Genomic DNA, 22772 nt, shown 5'->3' on the forward strand with positions numbered 1-22772 from the left:
CTTGAAATCAAGTAATTGTTAAGGTTTCAGGTCGGATCATATCAAGTCAGGTTAAATTCAATACGAGTTATGTCAGATCAATTCAATTATTTGACTCAGATCAGGTTGGATCTGAGTCAACTCGAGTTTAGGTCATTTTCAAGTTGATTTTAAATAGATTCAGCTTAGATTTGAGTTGTGTTAATTTTAGGTTGGATCAATATCAGTTCAGGTCAAAGTGGTTCGAGACTAAATTAGTTAGATATCAAGTTAATTCAAGTTAGATCATTTTCGATTGATTTTTTTTGTCTTTTACGATCGTCTAATTGTAATTTGAAATTGTATAAGGTTTGAAGTAAATTATAAAAACAAGAATAATTATGGGTAAATTTTGTATAAAAATATAATTTTAAGGATTAAATTGAATAAGTTACAAATAGAATTCGAATAAATTAAACAACACATGGATCAAATTGAAAATATTATAAAATGTAAAGTTAAAATTAAGGGTAATCTATGTCAAATACCACTCATCTTTATGCTCAGGATCGAAAATGTCATTGACGTTTCAATTTTGTCAATTTTAGCACGGACGTTTATGTTTCACTTCAATTTTACCACTTCGCCGTTAATCTGTTAACGGCACGATGACATGGCATGGACGGGCCATGACGGTGATGACGTGGATGCCTTACCAAAACGACGTCGTTTCAACACAACTATTTTGATGCTCAATAAAGACAAAACGATGTCGTTTGGCTTGAAAAAATTATTAAAATATTATGCAACTAGAGGATTTAAACCCCAAACCCCTTAAAATTAAACTAAATGCTTAACCATTGAACTACATTATATTTTTCTGTTATGTTTTCTAAAAAATGGACCAATTCCTTCAAGCTTTAACAACCTAACACGCTTGAAACGACTTGAAATCCAACGAAACTATATTTCCAGTGAGTTTCCTGATATGGGTTCACTCAGAAAGCTTTACTTTCTCGACACTAGAGATAACAACGTATTCGGCCAAGTCCCATCAACGTTTTCAATATCTCTCGTCGAGTTCTCGATAAGGAACAATATCCTAGACAATATCGACAATATTATGTTCTTACAAGTTCTAGATCCCTCTCATCATTCCCTCTACCGATACCAATTCCTCTTTGTCTACCAACAACATCAATTTCATCCACAAATACAATACATGGGGAATTCTCCTTGGCCTTCTTGAAAAATCACGAACTCGAGAGGCACCGACACCAACAAACATTTCAACAAACTCTGAACCTGAAATGGAGAAGAATGGCACACCAGCTTCACCAGCAATTGCCTTGGCGAGAAGAGTCTTTCCGGTTCCAAGAGGGCCAATGAGAAGAACACCTTTATGGATGCGAGCCCCGACTACAGTAAACCTCTCTAGCTTCTTCAAGAACTCATCAACCTCCATGAAGTCCTGCTTCGCTTCATCAACTCCAGCAACATCATCAAATGTCACGCCATTGTTAGGCTCCATCTGAAACTTTGATTAAGATTGACCAAAGGCAAGGGGGAAGCCAGGACCACCCGGTCCACCCATTCCTTCAGATGATCTCCTCGAAAGAAGGAACAACCCTCCAATCAAGATTAGTGGGAATGCGAGATTTCCAATCATGTTAAACAACAGTGAACCAGATTCTTCTTGAGCATTATGGGTAGCAATGTCAATGTTCTTTTCCCTATACTTCTGAAGAAGCTCTTGGCTGAATCCTGGAAGCTGCACACGGACTCGGTGAACACGGTTTCCCAACTCAGGAGAGACAGCCTCCACGATAGATATCGTGCCATTTTCATACAAATCCACTTTTTAACCTTGTCCTTGTCCAAATACTCCAAAAAACTAGAGTAGGACATTCTCGAGGAATAAACCCCTTGTTCATTGGCATTCGCTTTCTCATTTCCTAGTAAAGTCGAAACTCCAATTCCAACACTTCCAAGTAACGACCATAAGAATTCCCTTCTTCCTTCATGTTGTTTAGGTTTTAAAGATGCCTTTACAAGGACACCGTTCGATCTCCTACCCAGCGAAGAGATGCTGGGGGTAAATACAATATGCTTTCCAGAGAAGTGTCCACTCAACTTCGATTTTGTTCTGTGGGTAGACAAACCCTTGTTTCATCTTCGAGGAGCTTCTCCATTGATTCCCCCTCAGAGATGTTCAACACCAACTTAAAAATTATACTGGAAACAAAGCCTACGAGGCAAAGCAAGAAGAAACTAAAGAAAATTAAGAAGACAAGAAGGTACGCTATAAGATTTTCGTCATCGGAGAGTGAATCGCCATCGAGGTTGTCGAGCTTCTTGCAGCGAATGATACCGTGCACAGTGGACGACAGAGTGAGGGAGAGTTTTATGGTGGTGAAGAAATGGGAGTTTTGTGGTGGCGAATCTCCAACTTTCTAAGTTAATACATATGCTACGTGGACTAAATAACTTTGAAAAAGTCGTTCATGTCATCGTCGCCATTACATTGGTGTGCCATGTCATCGTGCCGTCAACGGATTAACGACGGAGTGGCAAAATTGAAGTGAAACATAAACGTCCGTGCTAAAATTGGCAAAATTGAAACGTCAGTGTCATGTTCGATCCCGAGCGTAAAGATGAGTGGTATTTGACATAGATTACCCTAAAATTAATATGAAAACATATTAAATTCCATTCGGTTACAAAATTGGTGAATAAAAGTTTATAAGGTTTAGAGATTATGATATAATTTATAGGGCTTGAAATTAAGTTTATGGTGTGATATATGGGATTTGGAGTAAATTACAAAAAATAGAAATAATTATGTGTTAATTTTGGATTAAATTGAACAAACATGAAATTACAAATTAAACAACATACATGGATCAAACTGAAACAATTGTAAAATGTAAAGCTGAAATTAATATCAAAATAGACAAAATTACCTTCATTTGAAAAGTTAGCGAACAAAAATTACGGGGTTTGGAGATTATGATATAATTTATAGGATTTAAAATGAAGATCCTCCACCCTACTCAAAAAATGTATATCCTTCACCCGGTCTGACCCGAGCCGAATATCACATTTCTTCTATCCGAAGTCAATCTAACTCGGAATTTTAGAGTATAAAATTAATCTGGTCCGATCCAATCCGACATAAAATTAGGACTTAATTAAGAAAACTATAAAGAGGGGTATTATAAGAATTATCTATAAAATTTATATGTAAATTACACTATTATCTTCGAGTCAGACAAAATATTTTCACCCTCCACCCGAATTAACCCAACCTCATCATATATAAAATCCAACTCGAATATGGCCCAAACTCAAACTTTTAAAAATATCCGACCTTATTAAATCAGAATCTGTCAATTTCATGTTAAATTATTATCCATAAACAAATTCAAGTAGACATATGACCTATTTTAAGAAAAAATTTAAAATAAAATTTTAATTTTAAATCCTTATGTATGCATCTCGAGATCCATGATCGAGATTTGTAATTTTTCCCTATATTTAACCTTTAAAGACTACCCGATAACGTTTTAAATAATTTCCCCCTATGTTTAAAATATAACACAATTACACCCTTGTTCCTGGGATTCCTCTTCAGATTCTTTCTCGTTGAACTGATTAAATAGTTTTAAATAGAACACAATTACACTACAAAAAGTTAAGATCTAATTTAAAATATAGTAGGCCTATTTACCTAAATAGTGCTCTACAGAATTAAATTTTAAATTAATTCAAATATCATATTATTTTTTTAAAATTCGCATCCTTTTATATTACGTAAGACAAATCGCCTTACTTTATACCCATCTTATAGGTTGCATCTTTATTTTTGTGGCAGTACAATTGCGAGAACATATAAAAATAACAACTAAAAATGAAAGAAAAATGGCAAAAATATAAACATTATAAGAGTTGGGTTAAAAAAGAAATGCACACAATATATTTTGACACGTGTTTAGACAAACATAAATCTGGCGGTAACGATGACATGTGTATATAGACCTTAGCTTTATTCATTTAACGAGTGCATGTTTAGAAAGTCATGTTTAAACACTCGAAAAATAAATATCTAATCCATTTGAGATTTGAGGACTTCATGACTAAATTATTGATTTTAAACTGTTAAAGATATATGTCAAGAACTTGATCATATCTAATTCAGAAAGATAGTTACAGGAAGTTTTAAATACTTAGACCCCAAGTATTTTAGAAGGTAACAACTAAGAAAGAAAATTGAGTATCCAAAATTTTCTTTAACCGTCATACTTAGGGGTGTGTAAAAAGATCTGATTCATTGATCCGATGATTTGATATCCGATCCATTTTTTGATTTTTAGATAATTCGGATCGAATATTCAAAAAATTCGGATAATCAGATGGATGCGAATTAGATAAATTCTAATTTCGGATTATCCAAAAATCCAAAAAAAACAAGCCTTTAGATTTTATATAAAATTTAGCCCAATAAATGAATAACTCACTAACCCATTAAAGTTTTAACCCAATAAAAATTAAGATATTTAATTATTTATTATGTGTAAATAATTAAATATATATAAAAATATAATATAAGTATCGAATAAGTCACATAAAGCCAGAAAATATAAAATTTAAAACTATTTTTTTGTCAAATTAAATTTTACATTAAGATCCGGATCGAATTTTTCAGATCAGATACAAATCGTTATTTTAACTATTCAAAAATTCAAATATTCAAAATTTCATATCGAATTGAAATTGATATCTGAATTTATACACCCTAATCATTATGACATCTATCTAATCAACTTCAAAACCTGCCTTTGATCAACAACTTTAAATCTCATATTATTTAGATATTAATTTTTTTAAGGGTTTAAGTATTAATATTTTAAGTATGTAATCATTAACTGATTGAAGAGAAGACTTACACACGTGTAGTACTTTCATTTTTTATGCTCGTATAAACATGTATCTTTGATACGTATTGTGTATATTTCTTATATATATATATATATATAATTCAATGATTTTTTATTATATTTGGAACCATTTTTTTTCCCGTCATGGTGTTTCAACCTTTGACAGATTTGATCAATCATCTGTCACATAAGTAAAAAAATGTTTCCTGTCAAAAATACATCCCAAAAATCGTGTCTAATGTGACATATCTCTCCTAAAAAAATTGTCATTTCTTTTCTGAGCAATTACTAATAAGGAAAAGAGAAGAAAAAAAATGTTTTTAATAGATATTGAATTTACAACAGAGAGAAGAAATATGTTAACTTTAAACCTTTAATCACATGTCTTAAAGGTTATCGGGGAAAAAAAAGATAACATTAAAATATTACAAACTTTTTAATATATAAACACTTTTGCTTTTTAAAATCAAAAGCTAACACATGATAAATATAAAATATAGTGTAGACAGATACAGCTGAATTGATAGTTGTCCGCCCACAATTTTAATTTAGGGTAAATTAAATATTTAGTATATAAACTATTACTTTTAATTATTTTAATACAAATTTTTAAAAAAAAAATCAAAATCATACCTAAACTTTACTTTTTGTTTTATTTTAATACCCTTTCGTTAAAAACTTAACATATTTAGTACCTAAAGTATCAGTTTTGATCCGTTTTAGTACCTAAATTTTTAATTTTTTTTTCACAATTTAAGTATGATTCAGGTACTAAACGTGTTTTGGTACCTAGACTTTTATTTTTTTTAAACTTAACGGTGGGAGTACTAAAATGAAACAAAAACTAAACTCTAGGTGTACTTTTGATTTTTTTTAAAGTTTAGGCACTAAAACGGATCAAAATTGATAATTTAGGTATTAAATGCACAGTTTACCCTTTAATCTAATATGTGTTTTTACTTGTTTGAATTAGGGTAAATTAAACGTTTAGTGCCTAAACTATTTTTTGTCTCATTTGGCTAAAGTTAGTTTTTTAAAATAGAATCATACCTAACATTTTCCTTTTTGTTTCATTTTGATATCTCACCATTAGAAACTTAACGGAACTCTTGTACGTGATATTTTTTATGGGCAAATTACATCATTCATCACTAAACTATCTTTTTACTCAATATTTGGTCACTAAATATTATTTTTTTAATTTAATCACTTAACTTTCAAAGTACTCCTAGTTTAATCACTCTAATTTTCAAATTTAGTTTTTTTATTTTAATTATATATTAACAAAAAATTAAAAATATCATGTCACAAAAATTATTAATAAAATAAATTAGAGTGATTAAAATAGGAGCAATTTGAAAGTTGAGTAGTTAAACTGAAATTTTTAAACTTTAGTGACCAAAATAGGAGTGAAAAGATAATTGAATGGTGAATGATGTAGGTTACCCATAAAAATGCACAATTTCGTTAAGTTTTTAATGGCGAGGTACCAAAATAAAACCTACACTAAACATTGTGAATGATTTTGAAAAAAAAAATAAAGTTTAGATATCAAAACAGAACAAAAGTAATAGTTTAAGTACTAAACGTATAATTTATCCTTTGAATTATCTACAGTATTTTATGTGAACCAAGTTAATCATACTCTTCATATGCAAATCAATAATATTTTCCAAGAGAGTCTAAAATATAACTTGTTAATTTAAGAATAAAAATAACATAAATTTATTGCAATAAAAAATCTTATCAAAATTTAACTTTTTAAGTTGTACAATTTAATATTTTAAGTTGAAATCGAAAATATTACTTTTCAAAACGAAATCTAAGATCTAACGATCATATCTATTTAGTATGTTAATCTGTGAGTAGCCATAATAACCCTATGTCCGACACCATCAACTAAAGTCACTATTTATACCTTTCAGCCACGATTGAGAGGAGATCCTCTTCACTTCTTTTTCTCTTATTCTTATATTCTTCCTCATGTGTTTGTCTCTCTCGCAGAGAAACACCAGTTAATGATTAAATCTCAACTGATTGTGACTCTCTGTCCAAACTATAAAGAGTGAACTGTTAATAAGTGATGAGATAACATGTTCACATCAACAATAATATATTTTGGAACCATTGTTTAATTAATAATGACTCAAATGTTCAACTTTGGTGGACTGAGGACTTTTATAACTACTCCCATTCTTAATTAAAATTTTGAGAAGCATTCATGCCATTGCCATGTGATGAATATATCATTCTTTAATATATATATATATATAATTGGAAGGCAATAACCGGGAAATTTCATTACCAATTTTAACCTGATAATGACTTGTTAAACAATAAAAACCCAATCTGAATCTTCATTTTTCCCAAACAAATTAGCAAGCCAAATGGATTTCCATTCTGTATTTTACTCGGTCCTGCTACCCATACTCATGTTTTTCCCAATATTACAGGCAGCAAAATCACAAGAACCTGCAAGCAAGCCTGTTTGTGGGCAAGAAGTATGTGGGAATGTTAATATTTCACTCCCATTCGGAATAGAAACTGGCTGTTATACGAATTCTTGGTTTCAAGTTACTTGCAACCAGACCGGCAATGGGCACAAGCCTTACCTCCATCGCCTCAAGCTGGAGATACTTAGTGTTTCATCGGAATCCGTTGTTGTGAATAATCCAGTGACATACGTTGATTGTCCCAATAGAAATGGCGCTAGTACGAGTGTCAATCTAAAAGACAGTCCCTTTTTCTTCTCAGGTTCTTATGATTTTTTCGGCTCAGTAGGTTGCGGGAATTTGGCTACTGTTTTTGGTAACCGAACTGATCCTGTTGCCGGCTGCTTGCAAAAAATGTGCATCGATGGGGATTCTATATCTGGCTGCTTTGTCACAATCGAAGATCTCACTTCCTATACTGTCAACTTGACACCCCTCTATGCTAATGCTACTGGTGAAGGGGACAGCAAGAAATGCACTTCCGCGTTCCTGTTTGACCCAGTGCAGTATTCATATGAATATGATTTCCAGTTTCCCAGTGATATCGATATCAACACCACGCATGTTGCTGCAACGCTTGAGTGGATTAATAACTTCGATTGTGATCTGGAAGGTCAGTCTAAACTCAATTTACATATGTATATGAGTTGGATTTTAATGCTTCTTAACTTGTTGCAATTTACTTGTTCCTGCTAAGCAGCCCCGTTATGCCAAGGACCTGGCACGGCACCTCTCAAGTCTAACGCTAAAAAAACATGTGGGGCTGTTGGGTATCCTTTTGGGATTGAGCATGGAGATTACATAGATGACCAATTTAGAGTAACTTGCAGTGAAATCAACAATAAGACGGTGCCTTACATACATAGCATCAATCTGGAACTACTCGAGGTTTCATTTTTGGAAGGAACTGTTAAGGTCAACTATCCAATAACATATTTCAACTGTGGCAAAAACAAAAACCATGTCAATGGGAACAGTGTCAACTTAACAAAGACCCCATTTTACTTCTCAGTGGCCGATAACATATTCTGGTCACCAGGTTGCGGTAATTTGGCTACTCTTTTTTATTATCACACAGATCATCCTATTGGTGGCTGTTTGCAACCGAGCTGTAGAACTAGTAAAGAGGACTCTGGTGTTACTAGTTTCTGTTATATACATATTCCTCCTGGTCTCAATTCTTTTTTCTGCAAATATGACTAGGCTTGATTCCAGTAATAGCAGTAAAGGATCATGCGGATTTGCTTCTGTGGTTGATAAACACGTCATCATAGACTGGATGTCAAACCCGGATCGCCTTGAATTGACGCATGTTAATGCAACACTGCGATGGGGTACACCCATGTCGGGGTTGTGCCAGTTGAAAGAAGGCTTTAACATTCGTTGTAGCCCCAATAGTCAATATTGCTGGCAAAAGTTGAGCCCTACTTATCTCTGTGTGTGCGGCATAGCCCGTTACGGTGCTCTGTCTTGGGATGTATGCCTAGGTACTAATCAATTTATCCATATTACATGCCTACTTTTTTTTCTGTTAAACTTGTATGAAAATAACATTTTTACATGGATGACAGATGCGAAATGTGGGAGTTCTAAATATAGGTTCTGCCATATGCTTTGTGTGAATACTCCTGACAACTATTGTTCATCTGAGTCTTGCCCCCCAGAATTTGATTACAACAGAATGAGTGAGAGGTGCGAGCCCAAAAATATCACACCATCAACGTTTAGTCCACCAGTGTCGTCAAAAAAAGATTCGAAACTTGGCCATCATTATAGGTACGAGTTTAATGCAGTACTAGTTATTAATAATTTTTTCATTAATTTCATTTGATTAGTTGCTTAATTTATCTTGATAGAATTGTGTTTCATATAGGTTGCACTACAATTGGGACAATATTTATGCTCCTTGGAATATGGAGAGCGTTCAGTGTCCTCAAAAGAAGACAAAATTTTAAGCTGAAGCGGAAATACTTCAAAAGGAATGGAGGTCTGTTACTCCAACAACATTTGTCTAACAGCAAAGGTAATGTTGAAAAATTAAAGTTGTTTACTTCAAAGGAGATGGAAAAGGCTACGGATTATTATAACGAGAACCGAATCCTTGGTCAAGGAGGCCAAGGAACTGTTTACAAAGGAATGCTTACGGATGGAAGTATTGTGGCTATCAAGAAGTCCAAACTGATGGAAGGGAAGAAGTTTAATGTAAATAAGGTTGAACAGTTCATTAATGAGGTGATAATTTTGTGTCAAGTTAACCATAGAAATGTTGTTAAGTTGTTAGGATGTTGTTTAGAGGCTCAGGTCCCTTTGCTGGTGTATGAGTTCATCCCAAATGGAACACTCTATGATCTCATTCAATGCCAAAATGAAGACTTTCCGTTGACGTGGGAGATGCGCTTACGGATTGCAATTGAAATAGCAAATGCTTTATTCTATCTGCATTCAGCTGCTTCTCTTCCTATTTATCACCGTGACATCAAATCTAGCAACATACTTTTGGATGATAAATACAGGGCAAAAGTGTCGGATTTTGGAATTTCGAGATCAGTTGCACTTGAACAAACTCATTTAACTACTCGGGTGCAGGGAACTTTTGGATACATGGATCCGGAGTATTTTCAATCAAGCCAGTTTACGGAGAAGAGCGATGTTTACAGTTTCGGAGTTGTTCTTGTTGAACTTTTAACGGGACAAAAGCCAATCTCCTCACAACAATCAGAGGAAGTAAGAAGCTTGGTATCATTTTTTCTCAATTCAATGCAGGAGAATTCTTTATTTGACATTCTCGATGCAATGGTAGTAAATAATGGCCCGGAAAGAGAGATTATAGCAGTGGCTAAGCTAGCAAAAAGATGCTTAAATCTTAATGGAAAGAAAAGACCAACAATGAAACAAGTAGCAATGGAGCTAGAGTTGATAAAATCGTCAGAACAGGGTTATGATATTGAAGAGAGTGGGGATGAAGAATCTGAAACAGATGACATAATCGAATCCTGGGACATGAATACATCCTGCTCATCTTCTAGGTCAATTACAACTGACAGTGCAACTTTAGCATTAAATGCATCTTTCTAGTTTCCAACCATTTTTTAAATGTTTTTCTTTTATTTTGTACTCTATATGTAGTATATCTTCATGTTTGCTTTAGATCATCGATCTTTTAAATCATCTGTTTCTTGATGTTCTTTCTATCGACTTACCCCTTGTTTGAGTATTAATTGATTAAGATAAGAAAAGTCCAAGAGAGTGAAGGAAGATATTAATAAAACTGAACATTATTTTTCACCCAAGCTTACCAGATTTCCTGTAACACCGTCTGATCTCAAACTTGTCTCGTGCATTTGTCAGGTAACCTGCAAACATTAACCTACAAACTGAATTTGCAAACAATAATAACAATAGAGTACGTTATCTGCAACTTGCTGTTATTAATATCACTATCAAAAACGTTTTGATTCATATATGTGTGCATATATATATATATATATATATATATATATATTTATATTACAATTTATTTTAGGGTAAAGTATATAAATAGTATCCGAACTTTTAGGGCACTTGCATTTTGGTCACCCAATTTTTAAAACTTGCAATACAGTCATTGAACTTTTAGTTTGTTTTCAGTAAGGTCTCTGACGTTACCTTTCGTTAGTTTTATTTGACGTTACCATTGATAACGCACACACATTGTAGAAACCAGAGAAGGAAGCAAGATCTAATGCTAGGGTGGACAAGCTTCTAAAATTTTCGGAGGGGGAGAACCTCTAAAATTCTAGGGGGTGAAAATAAATTATCAACTAAAAATAAAAAATAAATCTAAAATATATATTAATTTGTCGATCCATCCTTGACAAACACAGTTGATCGAATATAAAACTTCTAGAGAGAACAACATTCTCTTTAACCACTGATGTCACCGAATAATTTCATAAAAATGAAAATTTTAAAACAAAAAAAAGGACACAAATCGCCATGTCTATGACGTCTGCTATACTTTGTTTCCCTCTTTTGCTCGTAAGGTTGCCTTCAAAACGGAGAAAAACGTGTGCCCTGCTATGTAACGTATCTAAGCACAACGAAGCCAACAACAAAATGTAACGTATTCCTGCGTAACGTATAATTTATCACAGTTGGCCTAATGCCGAATGCTTCATAAACGTCTGTCTTCACTTATTTCACGCGAATTGTTCAAGTTGTGAGAATTTAATTTCATTTTTTTAAATATATTCTTTGGATAAATAATTTGTAATAAAAAAGAGTTAAGGAAAGACACTGAAATGTTATGATTTATGTCATTTTTGCTTGAGTAATTTAAATTAATAAGGAAAGTAAAATAAAAAAATTAGAAATGTTAATTGGTTAAATAGTAAATTCAAGTCAACTAGAATTTTTTACTCGGATTTCCTATTTGAGAGACAAATTCAGATTTTCAAAGTTCAACCAAAAAGGCCAAAAACTAAAATGATATTATTTTGGTTTTTAACTATGTAACTTGATTGGTTGATTTGTGATTTGGCTGTTTCTTCGATTCTTCTTTCATTTTAAATATATTTTTTTATTAAATTTGTCTATCATTGTATAATATCTATGTCAACAGGTGATAACTCTTATTTAAACCACAAAGAGAATAAACGAAAATTTGAAGAAAGAAACTAGAGTCAAAGGTTGCAAAGAAAAATTAGTGATTAAAAATGAGGAAAAGGAAATAAATAGAAAACATATCGTTCTGTTGCTAATACCACCGGAGATTGAATTTTTTTTTTGGCAATTCAAAGGGTGTGAGACGAGGTAGCATCGTGAATGGAAACATAATTAGAAGTGGAGACGATCCATCAATAGAGTAGGGAAATTAACGAAAGGAAGTCCAGAGATTCTTTACTCGATCTACGCCACTCGAGGCATTTGCCGATTAAACCGTCCCTAGAGCCGAGCTCATCCAGATGAAGTGCTCGATATATTTTGGTAACTTCTGACCACTTATGACAACAAATCTGTAAGGGGCGTAACTAGTAATTTATTAAAGTGAGGTTAAAACACTTTTTATTTTTCATAAATACAATTTTTTAATTGAGGGACTTGATAAATTTTTCTTTATTTATTTTTTAATTTTTTTCAATATTAATTAATACTTAAAAAATAATTGGCGGGGACCAATGCTACTCTTAACTCCACGAAAGTTCGCCCATGAAATCGGTGACAGGCGAGAACGACTAATTTATGTTTCTAAAGAGAAGACAAAGAGAAAAGAAGAAGAAGAAAGGAAATAAGAAAAGTTAAAAAAAAGTATTTAAACCCTTCTAAAATAAGATTATTCTTATTATTGAATAATTTTATCATTACCATTATTTCATGCCTGTTTGTTTGTTTGTTTTAGGAAAAAAATGTTTTCATTTAGATTCCAATGGCTCGAAGTATTACAACGTTTTTAATTCATTTGGGTTCATCGTAATAAAACTAAAACGGATTGGTTCTCGATAACGCCCAATGAGCCAAATAGTGAGCAACCCTATTAGCGTCACAGTTAATATAGAGAATATTGAAGCCTAGGTTGTTAGAGATGATCTCGTGAGCATTGTTGAGCATCAATCTGATGGTTGAAATGTCCTTTCATCGATTCACAATACGATTCACCATGAATGAAGGCCAAAGCTTCGACAGATTCGGCGATGGGTAGTGGATCAATCTTGCCTGCTAACACTCCCTTTATCATACCATGTTGATTGCGCACCACAATCCCGATAGCTGCCTCATTGGAGTTCGCAATAAATATCCCATCCACATTGATCTTGATAATACTGGGCGTCGGTCTACTCCACAAACGTGTCCGGGTGGTACCGGTGGGAATACTTAAGGCACCTGCACAAGAATTGGCTTCGGAAAATTCTGACATTAACCCCCAAGCTGTAGCAACCACATCTCGGTCCTCTTGCATCTTTCCATCGTGCACCCACTTGTTTTGTCAATTCCAAAGGTTCCAAAGCAGCAAAAGCATTCGAGTGAACTCGTCTCTATCCAAGTGGTTGGCAACCCATTCTAGCCACTCCTTGCAAGAGGTGCCCTGCCGATTGATAATCGAAGCCGCAAGGTCAGAAAGTAGCAGCGTGATCGAGTCTTAGGACAATTTTTCAACGCATGCAGTGACGATTCCAGCTCCATGGAACACAAAGGGCAGATCCACCACGCAACCGAGCATTCAGCAATTTCTCCCCTGTAGGAAGCTAGCGCATCGTGACGGAGTCTCCAATCGAAGATTTTAATTTTGGGCGGAGTAGAGAGCTTTGTTAAAAGTTTCGAGATTTTACCTCGGTTACAAGGTGTGATTTCTTCATTAAAAACCAGTTATAGCCTGATTTAGCCGAGTAACAACCTGTGTTGTGGTGGCACCAGATCATTCTATATCCTCCAATGTTGGGGAGATAAGTGTGCTAATAACCTTACTCGCATCCTCACGGGTCAAAATCTTCCTCACCCTCCCTTCATTCCACCTAGGCATCCCATCAACCATGAAATCAGAATTATCGAGAAAAGAGGACGACAAGAAAATAGGGGTTGAGTCACCCCACCTATCACAGAACGTTTTGGCATCCCCATAGAAACCCACGACCCACCCTCCAAAAAAGTACTTCACGCAATGCTTCTTTTGCTTTAAAAATACTAGACCAAGCATAGGAAGCCTTCTCTCCAAGTTTAGCTTCCAAGAAACACCTCTCTTCCTCCAAACGAAAGCAGGTTTTTTGTCCATCCTTGAATTCTTTTGATCTTCCTATCTTTAATAAAATTGAAGGCTCCCATCTTGTTCCTTCCGACCATGAGCGGTAGAAATCAGATAATCCGACTCTTACTCCTGGATTATCCTTTTGTATTGTTTTTTCTTTCTTTCAGGCCACCTCCATGAGCACAGCAAACAACATCAGTACAAGTGCCCACTTGCGCAGGGGGGATACCATGCCCATATAGCCATGTTTATACTATTATTTTTATCTTTTTTAAACCTATTTATAAGCTATATTATTTGAGAAATGGGGTGTTTGTACGTTTTACAATTGTCAGCAAGAATCTTTGCTTGTAAAAAAACAAAAATTAAAAGTATAAAGGTAGAATATATATATTTTTGTTTTATTGAGAAATGGGAAGAAAACACAATTTATTCCTTTTATTGCTTACTAAAATTGAAAACCTATAAGAAAGATAAAGAAAATTATATTTTTTAAGAAAATAATCATGTACATATACACATTTAACTTATTTTTTTTTCATATTTGAAAAAGACTACATATTTAATATCTAAATTATTACTTTAGTCATAAAAAATTACCACGTACATAAGTTTCTTTAACTTTTTAACGACATGTACCAAAACGAAATGAAAAGTAAATATTAGATATGATTTAATAAAATATAAAAATTTAGATACCAAAATAGAAGAAAATAATAATTTAGCTCCTAAATGTGCAGTTTATCATAAAATGAAAAATGATATCGATTTTGACGTTGTTTTACTCTCATTTTTCATTTTAACTAAGCATATAAAATTTATGTTTTGTTTTGTTTTTTAATTTTTCACGTTCATCTATTCATCCTTTTATTTTTCAACACCATTATGCACAAGTTTTACTTGATAAAATAGAATAGAAAAAACAGTTAAAAGAATATAAAATTAGATGATGTATATTTTCTTGGATAATTTGTTTGGTATGAAATATGAAAGAAAAAGTGTTTTTCTTTCTTTTTCACATTTGATGAAGTAAGAAAAAAAATGGGAAAACAAAATATTTTATTATAAATATATAATTTTGTACACGTGATTTACATCTCTCATATATTTTATTTTCTTATCATTTTAAATTAGAATGAGACTGAAATTCATTTATTTTGAGATTTTCCCCTCTCTTTTTTCATCTCTATTGGGTTTAAAGACAAAGAAAATGACCTCCGTATTCAGTATTCTATTTTATTTTTAATTATTCATTTTCAAAAATAGATTTATAATCACGTGAAAATTGAATTCATTATTCCGTCGACGGTTAATGTAATGACAAAATAATAAATTAATAAAAATGATCGTATCGTTAAATTATTCAAACGGTTATCAATAATTGGTTTGGTCCAAATTTAATGATTATATTGATTTAATTATTCATTTTCAAAAATAGATTTATAATCACGTGAAAATTGAATTCATTATTCCGTCGACGGTTAATGTAATGACAAAATAATAAATTAATAAAAATGATCGTATCGTTAAATTATTCAAACGGTTATCAATAATTGGTTTGGTCCAAATTTAATGATTATATTGATTTGAACTCATAAAATACGGAATTAAAATTACTCAAATTAAAAGGATGTATTATTTCCACAACTAAAATAAATTATTCATTGAATTTAGCCTTTTTTTTACTTATTAATCAAGATAATGAGATGAGACATTAGATCTCTTTAAGTAAGGATATATATTCGAATCTTAACATTTACGAATGGAACAAATTGAGCGGGGAGGGCTCACCTTTGCAGTCCCCAATACGAGTTATTTAATTAATAAAATATTTTTTAAGTATTAACAACGCACAAACTCTATAAATATAAATATTCAAACTTATACACGTGGTGTTAGCTGAGTAACTTAAGTGGTTAGATTGCTTAGCTGTTAGTTGGGTTATTAGAGTTAGCTGCATGCATGCAGCTATATAAACGTGTATTGGTTACTTTGTAAAGAGTACAAAAAAATAACATTAATATTCATTTGTTAATTTGCTATTAACTGTGTAAAGCTAATATGGTATCGGAGATTACTCAATAAGTTCTATTAAACAAAATAAATAAAACAAAGATGATCGAATAATGATAAAATACCTATTATCATAATTCAATTATAATACATCATTTGAATCTATTAAATAATTTCGTACTCTCATTAATAAAAAAGAATAATATTTTTCTATATGAATAATTGCGTCTGTAATGTATATTTCGTCATTAAACTAAAATATTTTAAACAATAATTACCTTATAATCGCATAAATTATTAAAAAAATTCATAAACATTAATATTAAAAATTATAGGGGTAAAAAGGTAATATAGATGTACTAAAATCCAAACATTTTCCTTTTTGCAATATAAAATCCAAAGTTGAAAGGGAATCTCAGTCACAAGTTGCTTCTTCTCTCGCTCTACAGTCACCAACTAAACAAACGCCTAGCCACAAGCTTCTCATCAACAATGGCGGCTGCCACCGCGAACACCGGTTTCGCTAATTCCCCGTCAATTTCCTCCTTCAAATCTTCAATATCCGTTTCCAAATCCACTCTCCCTTCTCCACAACCCATTACCGTTACCTCGACGTTTCCTTCTCCCTTTCTCATGCAAACTCAAATCCTAGATACGCCGCCACCACCGCCGCCGTTCCCCAAACAACTGCTCCTTCCCATGATTTCATTTCCCGTTATGCGGATGATGAGCCCCGGAAAGGCGCCGATATCCTCGTGGAAGCCCTGGAACGTGAAGGGGTTAAGGACGTGTTCGCCTACCCGGGTGGAGCTTCAATGGAGGTCCACCAGGCTTTAACCCGATCCAAAATAATTCGAAATGTCCTTCCACGACATGAACAAGGCGGGGTCTTTGCCGCTGAGGGTTACGCGCGCTCCTCTGGCATTCCCGGTGTTTGCATTGCGACGTCTGGCCCTGGGGCAACCAACTTGGTGAGTGGTCTCGCTGATGCAATGCTCGATAGCATTCCGCTCGTGGCAATCACTGGTCAAGTCCCTCGTAGGATGATCGGCACCGATGCTTTCCAAGAAACTCCTATCGTCGAGGTAACAAGGTCTATTACGAAGCACAATTATCTTGTTCTTGATGTGGATGATATTCCTAGGATTGTTAGTGAGGCCTTCTTTTTAGCTACCTCGGGCAGGCCTGGACCTGTTCTGGTTGATGTACCTAAGGATATACAACAGCAACTTGCCGTTCCTAAATGGAACCAGCCTCTTAGGTTGCCTGGTTATTTGTCTAGGTTGCCTAAGGGTCCCAATGAGTCTCATTTGGAACAGATTGTGAGGCTGGTTTCCGAGTCTAAGAAGCCAGTTTTATATGTTGGTGGTGGGTGCTTGAACTCTAGTGAGGAGTTGAAGAGGTTTGTTGAGCTTACAGGGATACCTGTTGCAAGTACTTTGATGGGTCTTGGGGTGTTTCCGATTTCAGATGAGTTGTCTTTACAAATGCTTGGGATGCATGGAACTGTGTATGCAAATTATGCTGTGGATAAGAGTGATTTGCTGCTAGCTTTTGGAGTGAGATTTGATGATAGGGTGACTGGAAAACTCGAGGCTTTTGCTAGCCGGGCCAAGATTGTGCATATCGACATTGATTCTGCTGAAATTGGGAAGAATAAGCAGCCTCATGTGTCGGTGTGTTCTGATGTGAAATTGGCATTGCAGGGGATTAATAAGATTTTGGAGACCCGGGGAGCAAATCTGAATCTTGATTTTTCGGATTGGAGACATGAGTTAAGCGAGCAGAAGTTGAAATTTCCATTGAGTTACAAGACCTTTGGTGAAGCTATTCCACCTCAATATGCCATTCAGGTTCTTGATGAATTAACCGGTGGGGATGCGATTATAAGTACTGGCGTCGGTCAGCATCAAATGTGGGCTGCTCAGTTTTACAAGTACAGGAAGCCCCGTCAATGGTTAACATCAGGAGGATTGGGGGCTATGGGGTTTGGATTGCCTGCTGCAATTGGAGCTGCCGTTGCAAACCCTGGTGCAGTTGTTGTAGACATCGATGGTGATGGAAGTTTTATCATGAATGTGCAAGAGTTGGCAACTATCCGTGTGGATAACCTTCCAATTAAGATATTATTGTTGAATAATCAGCATCTGGGCATGGTTGTTCAATGGGAGGACCGATTTTACAAGGCAAACAGGGCTCATACATACTTGGGTGATCCCTCGAATGAGTCTGAAATATTCCCTAATATGTTGAAATTTGCCGAAGCATGCGGAATCCCAGCTGCCCGAGTGACGAAGAAAGAAGATCTCAAATCAGCAATTCAGAAAATGTTGGACACTCCGGGACCTTACTTGTTGGATGTGATTGTCCCACATCAAGAACATGTCCTGCCTATGATCCCCAGTGGAGGCGCTTTCAAAGATGTGATCACCGAGGGTGATGGAAGAACACAGCATTAATTTCAACAAGCATCGATATGTTTTGTTCGAGTAATGCATGTAGTGTATGAGAGCTTTAGTTCCTAAATGCTGACACAGTTTTCTGGAACACAAACTGTTTCATTTCCATAAGAATGACGTGAAAGAAAATTGCCTGGGTCTCCATAAGTAGTTTTCCTGTGCTTTAAAGAACTATCAAGCAGGTTTTTGTATGGGTTTATGCAAGTGTTGTATGTGTTTTAGTCGAACAATGTTCTGTAATGGAAGAATCTGAACTTCTGTTGAAATATGTTTACAACAATGAATGCTTCAAAAGATATATACATAAATATTTGATAATACACACGCTGCAAAAGTCATTGTTTGAACTCAAAGCATCTAGAAAGATTAACGTTTCCTTTTATCATTGAAGCCACTTGATGGTTCGATCTAAATATATTTTAAAAATACGAATAATATAATTGGATGGATAAAAAAGAATCGGAAAAGACATTTCACATAAATCATAAATTGGATACATTTCAAAGTACCCACTTGCAACAAGATGGTAATGTATTCAAACAAGGTTGAACATCAACATGAAGCATGTTTTGTTCCATGGTTGAATGTTGATGACCAACAATTTATTCCTACTCGTTTTATTGGAAATTCAAACCTAATTTAATTCAATTCCCTTCCAAACGAAATTAGAAGGGCAAACCTTGGACGCAGAGCCATTCACCCACAAAGATTTTGTCGCAGTTAAGATTGGGATTGAGTTGCAAGAAAGCACCAATAGTCAAATTGAATGCTTGAGAGATGCCAAAGCAAGTATCTCCTTCTTGTTGCCCGTAAATCGACACACAAGTTGGTTTCAAAATTTTGGCCTCCCCATCCCCAGCTGCAAAACATCATTAGTTTGAAGTGAGTAGAGGCTCTAAACGAGTTGATTCGTGCTTCAGTATTGTTGAGTTCGACTTGATTCGAAAAGTTAAAGTTGAGTTTGATTCGACTCGAAAGCTCGCGAACTTAAATTGTCAAGTTCGACTCGAGTTCGAAAAAATGTGATGTCAAAATATTCTCAGACTTAGTTCGATTGAAGGGTCAAACTCAAATTCGAACTGAACCTTATTTACAAGAGAAATTTATATTGTATTTTATTAAAAAAAATAACTAAATGTTAATATTATTAATAACTTAATTTAAAAAATTTAAAAATTAAAAATTATTTTTTAATTGATCGCGAGCTTTCTGAGTAGAGTATCAAGTAACTTATTTCTGCTCATTAAGAACTCGATTTAAATTCATTCAAATCAAATGTTGACCAAACTTTGATCTAGTCGAACTCGAGTAATTTGCGATATATCTCATCTCATTTACAATCCTATTATAAACTACATAACCAAATACTTTGACACAATTTTTTTTTTAAATTTTAAAGAAACCAAATGAGATTATTATAAGACTCTTAAACGTTTCAAATGAACTCATTCTTAAATAAAATTTTAATTTCTTCTCTGAATAAATTCATTTCGAATGATAATGTTAATTGATATTCGTTTATCTTATATATAAATTAAATGAAACTCGAAACCGGAAAACTTACATCGAAAAAACCTACTTTCTGCCATGTTGATGATTAGAAGAAGAGAGATCAAAAGGACGAAGTTGAGATACATTGAAAGTTTGCTGTTGGATTTTGCCATTTTCCCTCAAACTCTCTTTGATTTCTGCTAATTGCCTTGGCTTTGCTTAATTATAAGAATTTGCAACCCTATTTATATATCACAAAGCTCTTGGAAGAATAAAAAATAAATTATTTTTTTATAATTTCTTTTTAGCCGTCCTTGCTATGATTTATGAAGATCAAGGTGAGTTCTACAACTTCCTTGTTATAACCAAAAACGGCAACTTCGATCATTGTTTAAACTACACGAGTGGTCACTAATGTTTTAGTAAGGTTTTATTTCTCTTACTGAAGTTTGATAAGTAACAAATTAGTCACTAACATTATCGATTTATAACAAAATGATCATTTTATCGTCATCCCTGTTAAACTGGTAATGTGGCAACGTTAATAAAAATGTTAATATAAATTTTTACCCCTAAGCTATTGTTAAAACATCAAATGCGTCATTAAATAATGATTTTAAATCTAATTTACCTAAACAAGAAATTCTAATTTGAAAATAATACAACAATGCCGTCCTTGAGGAGGAGTTGTTCTCGTCGACGCCGGGGAAGTTTAAGATCAACATAGGGCACAATATGAACGTCAATTCCATCATTGTTTCGCTTCGACCAACACCATGTTTCTATGGGGCCCTTTTATTGATCACATTGATGGTGTCATATTTGAGTTTCCAGAGTTTCGTTGATTCTGATAGCCAATATTTCTGTGCTTCGTGGGGTGGTATCTAGAGTTGCGTTGGGTTGTCCAAGGAGCTGTCAATGTAGATATAAAAATTTATTCAAGGAACTATTTGATGGTTTAGGAGTAATTTAGGGGTAAAAATATACATTAACAATTTTATTAATGTTGTCACGTCATCAATTTAACAGGGAAAATAATCATTTTTTAACAAATGGATAACAATAGTGACTTTTGCAGAAGAGGGAATTAACCTTTATGTTGATTTAAATTCAAACCCATCAGACTGGGTTGAGAAATTGAAGAGTGAGGTTTCTATATGCCAGAACATGTCCCATAGCTAGTCTCAGAGTTTCCGTAATGGGCTTGGGCACTTTGGCGAAGGTTAAAAACAGCTAAATTCCTTTCAGTTTGATGTAGATGATGGGGGAATAGCAGACGGATGTATTCACTCTGGATTACCACCAAGTTTGACAGTAAAAGAACATAATGCATTGCAGCTTGATCATTCAAATGGAGATGGTGTGCCTAGGGCTCCACTGTAATGACAACATGTGCTGAAGCTGTAGATATGTGATATGTCAGAGCACTTAGAAAGACATCAAGGACTGCCCTCATTTAAAGATCTTCCTGATGTTCAAGAAGACATACTTTCTTCTGGTGCATCCTCTGCCAAAGATGGATGTTTTGATAACTCTGATTCAAATACTAATTCTCCAAGGGAGACATTAACCAGTGATGCTACGTTAAATATATCAGATGGTGCACTAAATCTTCTCATGGTGAAGCATAAGAATTCTAATCTTGAGAATGACGCGATAATTCTACCCTGCAAAATGGTTGTAATTCTGTGAGTTCTGGTGTAACTATTCCTGAATGCCTGTCATTCATTGCAGATATCGGTGTCCAAAGACGTTGTTCACCAGAAAAAGGCATTAATTTCACTTCGTGAAGATGGTGCGTTTGGGAATTTGGTTGATTCAAAGCATAAAATATATTCAGAACAAGGTGGACTTGTAGGCTCAACTCGGCTTCATAAAGAGACATTTAGGTATCAGTTGCCTACATTAGTTGAAGAACAGGCAATAGTTCATCTCTTTTTGTTTGCATATGAGAAAATGTGTGTTCTGTGTGTTCTCTTGATTTGATGTTTAACACACAAGGAAATCCAAAGTCAGCTTCAATCTAACAAAAAGTTTATGTTGTAAGGCTGTAGCGTTCAAGTTTGTGTTCGTCCAACTAGTTTGTTGTTCGTTCTATCTTGTTGTCCCATGTAAAAACCCTATATCCCCTATAATAACCTTATATCCCCTATAATAACCTATCCCTTTTCCTTTCAAGGTCTTCAACATCCACCAACTTTGTTCTCCTGTAGGGATTTGGCAGCTTTTTCCTCATACATGGGAACAAGCATGAGATTCTACATCCACTGTCTTTGATGTGTTGATAATACTCCAGACTGTAAAAGCATGCTATCCCACGTTGGAAAGGAAATCCCTTTGGCATATAAAGGATATTTACCTGATTGAAAGTCGTGACAGCTGTATAATATATTTGGATGTATTTTACCCTTAATTTTATTTGAATGACTGTTATTTTTAAATTTGTGAATAATAAATGTTTAAACTTTAAATATTATAATTCAAATCAATTTTTGTTAGTTAACCCCATCTTTGATATAGCAGTGATATTAAAAACAAGTTCACTTCTTCTTCTTTTTCTAAATTTTCTAAATATCTGCGTAAAATATGTTATAATTGCAATTTTCATATGTAAAATTTAGAATTTTAGTATTTAATAACATATATGCGGTTTTATATAGAAATACATTAATATCTTTATGTTTAATAAAATTATGAAGTTGAA

The 22772-nt window shown here is 33.9% G+C and overlaps 2 protein-coding genes and 1 pseudogene across 2 annotated transcripts; 2 read left to right on the plus strand and 1 right to left on the minus strand.

Moving 5' to 3' along the window:
* Nucleotides 1-1079: 1079 nt before the first annotated feature.
* LOC120139623 lies at nucleotides 1080-2499 on the minus strand (annotated as a pseudogene).
* A 4726-nt stretch (nucleotides 2500-7225) lies between these two features.
* Nucleotides 7226-10462, plus strand: LOC120139625 (wall-associated receptor kinase-like 8). The gene is made up of 5 exons (XM_039154787.1): nucleotides 7226-8000; nucleotides 8088-8302; nucleotides 8466-8874; nucleotides 8959-9072; nucleotides 9261-10462. Exons 1-5 carry the CDS (start codon nucleotides 7283-7285, stop codon nucleotides 10460-10462), a joined length of 2658 nt encoding a protein of 885 aa, XP_039010718.1. The 5' UTR covers nucleotides 7226-7282.
* Nucleotides 10463-16595: 6133 nt separating this feature from the next.
* On the plus strand, nucleotides 16596-18837 carry LOC120139653 (acetolactate synthase 2, chloroplastic-like). The gene is given in 2 exon segments (XM_039154816.1): nucleotides 16596-16695; nucleotides 16698-18837. Coding segments are annotated over 2 exon segments (1965 nt in total). The 5' UTR covers nucleotides 16596-16610; the 3' UTR covers nucleotides 18578-18837.
* Nucleotides 18838-22772: the final 3935 nt, after the last annotated feature.

The sequence above is a fragment of the Hibiscus syriacus genome, unplaced genomic scaffold, assembly GCF_006381635.1.
Source record: "Hibiscus syriacus cultivar Baekdansim isolate YM2019G1 unplaced genomic scaffold, ASM638163v2 tig00110764_pilon, whole genome shotgun sequence".
Taxonomy (NCBI): domain Eukaryota; kingdom Viridiplantae; phylum Streptophyta; class Magnoliopsida; order Malvales; family Malvaceae; genus Hibiscus; species Hibiscus syriacus.

Bases quoted from the DNA above. Each gene is read 5' to 3' on its own strand.
- LOC120139625 (XM_039154787.1), top strand. From the start codon at position 7,283: ATGGATTTCCATTCTGTATTTTACTCGGTCCTGCTACCCATACTCATG. The intron at 8,303-8,465 runs GTCAACTATCCA...ATTATCACACAG, and splicing joins TTTTGGAAGGAACTGTTAAG to ATCATCCTATTGGTGGCTGT. The intron at 9,073-9,260 runs GTGAGAGGTGCG...TGTTTCATATAG, and splicing joins ATTTGATTACAACAGAATGA to GTTGCACTACAATTGGGACA.